Source organism: Anolis carolinensis, chromosome 1 (assembly GCF_035594765.1).
Source record: "Anolis carolinensis isolate JA03-04 chromosome 1, rAnoCar3.1.pri, whole genome shotgun sequence".
NCBI classification, from domain to species: Eukaryota; Metazoa; Chordata; class Lepidosauria; order Squamata; family Dactyloidae; genus Anolis; species Anolis carolinensis.
This window is the reverse complement of record NC_085841.1, coordinates 349,869,291-349,877,900: the sequence shown is the minus strand read 5'-3', so window position 1 is coordinate 349,877,900 and position 8,610 is coordinate 349,869,291. Positions and strand designations below refer to the sequence as shown.

The following is an 8,610-nucleotide window of genomic DNA, read 5'->3' as shown; positions in this document are numbered from 1 at the left end:
GTGTGAATCAGACCAAAGGAGCCATCTAAGACTGGAGTGAATCCATACAATCCTTTTTCTGTTTTTGTACCACGGTTTTCTCAAACTCATTTAAGAAAGATGCAGTTCATGAAAGCTCATGCTCATAGTAACTTCAACATAACAGCTCAACATACATAATGAATCCGTAGGATATTTTCCTGGACACACTGGGAAACAATTTCTTCGGAGTATGTATGTTTACAAGCAGACTTTAAGACTAACAAGGCTATATTACCTTTTAGTAACTTTAGATTAACATTATCCCAATGGGACTAGGAATATATAATGATAAATCACTCATTATGGAACAAACAGTAGAATGTCATATCGTAAACCAAAAAACAATTTATTTCTAGAAACATACAGGGATATATGGAAATTGAATCAGTCAAGTCTACTTGACTTTACCAAGTCTACTTTCAAGAATAACTGTGCAGTATTACATTTCATTAATATGGTCACTGTAGGTGTTTTATACTTGATCTTCACTTCCCACACCGTGACCACATGGAGTGATCCGGACTGTTTTAATCCACAACATCTGGAGAGCACCAGACTCCCTCTCCTGCAATAGACAAAGCCACATAGTGGCTTTCTAGAATGCAGGTTGAATTTAGTTAGAACAATGGACACCAGACAGTATTCATGCACCCAGTTTGAGATAACCGTTTACCGAAGTTGGTATCTGAAAAGGTTTCATGGAATGTGACTGAATGCACAGAAATTATTGAGGATAGTTCTCAAACTTTTTAGCTAAAACCCTTTTTAAGAACAGACCTAAAACAGCGTTGTGTTAATTTTCTGCAGGAATAATGGTTTCTAAAGGGAGTGAACCATTCGTTTATATCTTAAAGCCTGCGGGTACATTTTCTCCACACAACAGCTGCTCGGGAGAACCCCTGAGCTGGAAATAGACTAATTTCTGTCAAGGTAGCTTTGATCTGCCTAAGTCTATATGCACGTAATATAAACGTAACATTTAATTATAATTCAGGAGGACTTTCCACATATTTAAGAGTTATGAGGCTCCCTTACTGCACTATGCTGGGTTTCCCTTTTTGATACATTGTTATGTGATTTGCAACTAAAGGGGTTAGGACATGTGGGATAGGTTTTGCTGATATATGATCTAGTGCAGGGGTCCCCAAACTAAGGCCCGGGTGCCGGATGCGGCCCTCCAAGGTCATTTACCTGGCCCCTGCCCTCAGTTTTATAATATAATATTTTTATATCATTTTAAATAATATAATATAATGTATATACATATAATGATAATAATATTATAATGTTATACAATATAATACTAATAATAATACCATATAATAATATTAATTCTTTGTTATATATTACATATAATATTACAGTATAGTGGTATAGTTCAATATAGTAATATATAATGCTAATATTGTGCTATGCTAATAATATATTGTATGTACATACAGCTGCTCTGAGTCCCCTTCGGGGTGAGAAGGGCGGGATATAAATGTAGTAAATGAATAAATAAATAATTTTAGACTTAGGCTCACCTAAAGTTTGAAATGACTTGAAGGCACACAACGACAACAATTCTAATTAACTTGACTATCTCATTGGCCAGAAGCAGGCCCACATTTCCCATTGAAATCCTGATAGGTTTATGTTGGTTACAATTGTTTTCATTTTAAAATATTGTATTATTTCATTGTTATTGCTGTTTTGCACTACAAATAAGACATGTGCAGTGTGCATAGGAATTTGTTCATTTTTTTTTTCAAATGATAATTCGGCCCCTCCACAGTCCGAAGGGTTGTGGACTGGCCCTCTGCTTTAAAAGTTTGAGGACCCCTGATCTAGTGTATCGCTGGCTGGGAAATGGAGCTGAGCTTCTAGAGCAGTGGTTCTCAATCTGTGGGTCCCCAGATGTTTTGGTCTTCAACTCCCATAAATCCTATCAACTGGTAAACTGGTTGGGATTTCTGGGAGTTGTAGACAAAACACCTGGGGACCCACAAGTTGAGAACTACTGTTCTAGAGGGAGAAAGCCATTTTAAATTTTCCTCAGCTTCCTAGGAGATAGATAGATAGATAGATAGATAGATAGATAGATAGATAGATAGATAGATAGATATAATATCTAGAGAGGCAGCTGTCTTGAGTAGGGAAGGGAATTCTACAGCACATATTTAGAGTTGATGAACCTCAACACTACACATTCTTCAGTATTGGCAATGTTGGCTAAACCTGCTGGGAATTGCTGACAATCTCACTGGGTAGTGGTTGCTGTGTGACCTTGGCATGAATCCATCAGGGCTTTGGGTTGCTGTGAGTTTTCCAGGCTGAATGGCCATGTCCCAGAAGTATTCCCTCCTAACATTTCACCCACATCTATGGCAGGCATCCCCAGAGCTTGTGAGGTTTGTTGGAAACTAGGCAAGTGGGGTTTATATATCTGTGGAATGTCCAGAGTGGGAGAAAGAACTCTTGTCTATTTGAGGCAAGTGTGAATTGCATGTCAGATTGCCATGTCAACCTACACAGAGAAGCCATTGAAATCTACAAGCATGTGGACAATTTCAACAGAAAGGAAGAAACCATGAAAATGAACAAAATCTGACTACCAGTGTTAAAAAAAACCTTTAAAATCAGGACAGTAAATAAAACATTCAAAAACAGGAATTCCAGACAAGAAATAATCAGGGCCAGCTAGTCACCTCCCAACAAAGGATTCCCCCAGACAGGAAGCAGCCAGGCTTTGAAGCTGCAAGGCTATTTTGAATCAAGGTGATCAATTGCAAAACGTAGATTATGATGTAGGATATCGGCTCATGTTTAAAGGTGCGCCTGCTCTAAAACAGCTCTTTGCTATATTTTTCAGAACTATGGCTTGCACTTCACAGATTTGAGCAGAAGGGGGAACACTGAGTAAGAGAAACTCCTTGCCAACCATTTGCTGTGCTCTCCTGGCTCAACAATACAACAATACATCATCCAGAGCAAAAGCTATTACCAAGGCAATCTTTTCCCCCTGTGTCAGAGCTCTCAGGACAATATTGGTCACAGTAGGCTTGTTCCCTCCATTCTGTGTTCTTGAGGGTGCTGCTGTGTAAACCAGCCAAGAAGCTATTTTAAGATCAGTTTTGATCCAACAACTATAGTATAAAAACAGACGAGATAAGTTGTCCTTCACCCTTGTAACAGTGCAACCATCTGTCCCCTTTTCCTCAGTAATATAAAAAAGCATAGCTGACCGGCTTTCGTTTTGTCCAGCTGGAAGAGTATGAAGAACAGTGATCACAGAATGAGGGGAAAGAGATTGATGGGTCCTACCAACAAGTTTGGTGGCTAAATCTTATGGAAATTTGCTAGATCAGCATTATAATTTGCACATGCCATTTTGCTGGTGGAGGCAAAGAACAGAATGGTAACCTCTTATCTCGTTTTCCCATGGTCAAAGCTAAAGCAGTTTCAAGGAAACCCAAGTTTAAGACAACTAGGTTTAAAAATAGAAGATATCTATCCAGGTCAAAGTTTGGGGAGGTTTGTGGCAGCTGTAGTCCAAAATGGTAATTTTCTTCAACCTCTATCCAACTTTACTGCTGGAAAGTCTTTCAGATCAGCTACAATATTAAAGCAAAGTGACATAACAGTCCCTGCCCTCAGATTTACAAACAGAAAACATATCACACAAAGGGAAAGGGGAAATGGAAGGAGAAAGGAAAGCATATGAAGATTGAAACGCAGATTCTTAATGCCCTGAGGTTCTTCATCCTTGGATCCATTTACACTGCATAATTATAGCTATTATTTCATCCTATCGGGTCCAGGGAGTTGCAGCGCACAGAGGGCCTTTTCAAATTGTCAGAGAGCTCTAATGCCTCACCAAACTATAATTCCCAGGACTAAAATAGAATAATAGCATATGCTCCAACATTTCACTGATGAAAATCAGGATATGTATGGGCAACCAACATAAGAATGTGCTCAAGACAGCAAACGTTATTAATGAGGAAGAAAACGCAAGCTATACAAGTATGCAGCAGTTTGCTTTTGCCTGGCTCCATTGGGATGGGGAAGATTCCACCCCCTTATCTCTCCATCTAACCCCAAGTTAATGGAATACAGGCTACTTCTTCATTTTGAATTCATTTTGGGGAGGGGGAGTAAGCTGTGGAGAAGGTGGGACAAGGCAAGGAAATCCAGACATTTTAAAAGAGCTGAAAAATGGGACAACGGAGGATGAATAGACACTATCCCCATTCCCCATCAAATTGTTATAGCTGGAGGATATGCAAGAGCAGTATAGTTGTACAGTGTGAGAAAGCTCTGAAGTAATGGCTGTTGAGTGACAATTAAGGAGAATCAAACTCCAGCAATGACCCTGGGTTCTCTCTTAGAATGGTGAAATGGCTGCTGAGTGACAACCTCTTTGTGATCTAGCTCTTCCTACCAGAGAACCTCCAGTGAGAAAAGCCAATGTTTCCCATTCGTGCATCATCCTTCATCCCACAATTATTGATGGGTTTTGCCCTTCTGTAATGGAGGACGGATCTATCATGAGGAGGAAGTAGACTGGCAACAGAATCCGCATCATGTTCCAGTGCCATTTTCCATCCTCTGTGAGATAAAATCCTGGAGGGGAGAGATGGGGAGTGGGAGTGGGAAGTAAGAGTACAACAATATTCTGGTTTGGTGAGAGTTGACCTGGAATACTGTGTCCAATTTTGAGTACAACTCAAAGAAGATTATTGATAAAATGGAACATAGACAGAAGAAATGTTATAAGATCTGGAAACCATGCCATATGAGGAATGGCTTAGAAACTGGGTATGTTGACCTTGAAGAAGAAAAGGCTGAAGAGTGACAATTAGGAATGTTTAAATATTTGACAGAATGTCATATTGAGGAGACAGCCATCTTGTTTTCTGCTGTTCTGGAAACTAGGAGATGGAGCAATGGATTCAAATTGCAGGGGAAAAGATTGCACCTAAACATTAGGAAGAATTTCTTGAATGCTAAGATCTCTTCATCAGTGGAATATACTGCAGCCTCCAAGTGTGGTGGGGTCTACTTGTCTGGAGGCATTTAGTCATAGGCTGGGCGGCCATCTGTGGGGAATGCTTTGATTGAATATTCCTGCATGGCAGAATGGGACTGGATGGGATCAGATTCTGTGATTGTATGATTCAGCACTTTGGACTGCTCCCTTGAGGTCCATACATAATAAAACCTGAGTCAGATCCTCCTGAGTAGGATGGGCTTGAGCTGCCACTAACTAGAAAAGGACAGGGTCATTAGGGCCTCCCAGTATTCCTTGCAAGTCCAGTGAACCTGCATATGGGCAGCATATGTAGATCTAGTTACCTCTTTGAAAAGTCTTCCAAGTCCTTGCAACACTTCTTTGTGGGTGATGGAACGTGGCTTCTGCAGGAAGAGAACAGAATGTGCTTTGTTAGCACGCTGACAGAATTGATCACGGCTTTAATTAAAATCTTTCCAGCAAGTGACCTTAAGCTCTCGGCACTGATGCTAATGCATTGCGAATTAATCCTCGCGAGCCGAGGGAATCCTGACTCCCAAATACCAAGGGGCTCACTTGCCGTTCATTTATGCCTCTGAAACCTCCTCTTTCTTGTCATACTCTTGCATTTGGTCGTGTTCTCCCCGACATGCTCTCCTCTTAGATCAAAACATCCTCCTGTGACTCAGACACGATTTTGCAGTTGACAGTCGTACATTTATATGAGGATTTTCTTTTCCCTGCACTGAAGCGGGCTGAGGAATGGTATTTTGCTGCTGAGCCAAGCAACAATCCCTATAATCACAGCTTTTCCCCTTTTTTCAGACCCTTAGCCGGAGCCTTTTTTAGAAGACAGTAATTTTCCCCCAAGCGCAAATGCTGTTAGCTATGAAGATGGAGGTAGGTGGAGCAGAATAAAACTTCAGAATGGAAGAAACAAAGGCTGAGAGACAGAAAAAAACCTGTAAAATCACCTTTCCAGGAGGATTAATATGAATCTGAAATCTGCCCCTATTTCAGGGAGTTACAAAATCTTCCCCTATTTCAGGGAGTTACAAAATGTGGTTCACAGGCTACAAGCTCCCCCAATCCCTCAGGACTTTTTGTGACCCATAGGATACATGAACAGGTAACATTTTTCCTCAAATGCACTCTAGGGTTACATAGGGCATTTCCACCACATTCAGAGGCCCCAAAATATCCTACCAAATGATCCCTCCCAGGATAACTTAAGTCCAGGTAAGATCATTAAAGAAAACCAGGAAGTACAGTACAACCCCTATATCAGTGGATGGAGTATCTTTTGGGTTGAGAGTAAGTGAAACTGTTTCTTCCCATGTTGGTTATTGTTGCTGTGTGCCTTCAAGTCATTCCCAACTTATGACAACCTGGTGGTGAACTTATCACAAGGTTTTCTGGGATTTAGGGTGTGTGACTCACCCAAGGTTACCCCGTTGGTTTCCATGGCTGAACGATGAATCAAACTCTGGTCTCCAGAGTTCCCAGTCTAGGGTTCACACCACTACACCATGCTGACTTTCATAGCAACTTACCAAAGCAAAATCAGAGCTTAGCAGTTAACCACAATTTGCCAGTGTGAAACAGAGCTTCTTTGATGACAGCTCCCAGCGTTCAGTCAGTACAGAGAGTGGCAATTTGACTGGGAGATTTTGGGAGTTGAAGTCCAAAAGTAACTTTTGTAAGATCTGTATGGAACAGCCTGCTCACCTTAGTGCCATTTTACAGCATGCCAGAGCTGCGAAGTGAGTGAGAAAAGGAAGTATTTTTATTAATCCATCAAGGGGGAGAGTAAGCAATTAGCCTACATGCCCTCACTCACTGGCATCTCTAATTACTATTAGCTGGCAGTGACATTTAAGGAAGAAGGCTTTACAGAAGCCTTCCCTCACTAGCTTTCCAATCCCAAGAAATTTGCAATCAAGTGTCAACCAATAAGTGTTAGCAAATTGGAAGTTTTGAGTGGCAATCATGGGAAACCAACTGCCATGCCATGTGGTTGGCTAATGTTTCTGGTAGGAGAGATTTCTACTCTTTGAAACTTTCATTACTAAGAAAGCGAGTGCGTCTTGGGACTTTTATAAACTAAATTAAGATTCCCACTCCTTTCTGATCTATCTCTGAACTGATTTTCAGACACAATACAATTTAAATTCTTTTTTAGTCATTAGCTCCATGATAAGTTATTTCTTTCAACCTGCCTAAACTTACCATCAAACTGCTGTGTTATGCCAGGATAAATATTACATTTCAGTAGTGTCTGAAGAGATGTCTCTCAACAGCACACAGGAATAGGGAGGACACATGTCATTAAAACAATAACGAAGATTAGTTCTCAATTGAAAGCCAGTTCTGATTGAAAGAGAAAGAAGTGCTATGAAATACATTTTCATATGAAGTGTGCAAACTCTTTTACGTTCTGGATGTAAACATGGACCCCAGAAACATGGCTCTGAAGTGATCAGACACAATTGGACCACTCAGCTTCCTGTGCAGCTGGGATTTCTCTGGAATTATTATTCAGAAGTGTATTAAATGATTAAGAACAAACACAGACATTGAAACGGCTATTGTAGTTGAACCCTCCCATCAGCAACCAAGGGATTGGTTTTAGGGATTTCATGCAATCTATTATGTTGCCAGTTACTTGGGAGTAACGTCACTGAATGAAGGCGACTTCTGAATACCTATGGTGCTTACGTGAGTCTTTATATTCAAGGATGATCAAATGATAATGGATAGGAGAAGTAATTTTCCCTCCAACTGTGCCCTGACTGGCCTATTTTAGCATCCACATAGGGAGCATAAAAGTCATCCAAACTCTTCTTACCAATAAATAGCTGCTGGAACTGACAGGAGTCAATTCCCCATTGATTGAGAAGTGGATTCTTGATTTTCCCATCCAACCCACAGAAGTGAAATTTGGTGCAAGGGGATTTGAGACAGGAAACCTTTTTCTGCCTGTCACACCTGAGATTGCCTATGGGAATATTAGGCAGCCACTTCTCAATCAACAAGAGAATGAACCCCCGATTGATCTTAAAATCTACTTACCAATATCAATGTTTTGAGGACAGAGATCTGGCCAGATTCTTCTCTGTAACACCGTAACTCCACATGCAATGGTCATACAGGTTTCTGCTGTTTTTAATGTTAGAACTAGTAAGCTACATCCATGTTGAATTACCAAAAAGAAAATGGTATTACAACAGAGTTCAGAGGCAAACCAAAAACAGATAGCTAGCTAACCCGACACAGTTGCTTCAAAATGGGAAAATATCTGCACATAGAAGCAAACTTGCAAAGCTGACTGGATTCAAAGATCTGTAACTGCCAGGTCTGGTAATGCTACAAAAGGCTGGACTCAGAATGTGAGGGGTGGTAGAGGTTAGGGCAAAGCAATTTGAAGCTTTAAAAATTGCTAGGAGAAGAAAGGGGAATAGAGAGAGAAACTCAAAAGAGATAATGTACCAAAGGTCTTTCTCAAGCCACACAGAGTAGAAAAATAAGGGTGATAGAGATCGTCTCGCCTTAATCGCACTAGACCTTTCAGTTGATGTGCCGGGGATAGTTGT

The 8,610-nt window shown here is 40.6% G+C and overlaps 1 protein-coding gene across 2 annotated transcripts in view; it reads right to left on the bottom strand.

The window, feature by feature from the left end:
* Window positions 1-346: 346 nt before the first annotated feature.
* amn (amnion associated transmembrane protein) overlaps window positions 347-8,610 on the bottom strand; it is a 129,796-nt gene continuing 121,532 nt past the window's right edge. For both annotated transcript variants that reach the window (XM_062968510.1, XM_062968511.1), the window contains exons 12-13: window positions 5,362-5,421; window positions 347-586 (exon numbers count right to left, since the gene is read on the bottom strand). In XM_062968510.1, coding sequence (XP_062824580.1) covers window positions 494-586; window positions 5,362-5,421 — 153 coding nt within the window. In that variant the 3' untranslated portion in view covers window positions 347-493. The remainder of the gene's footprint in view (window positions 587-5,361; window positions 5,422-8,610) is intronic.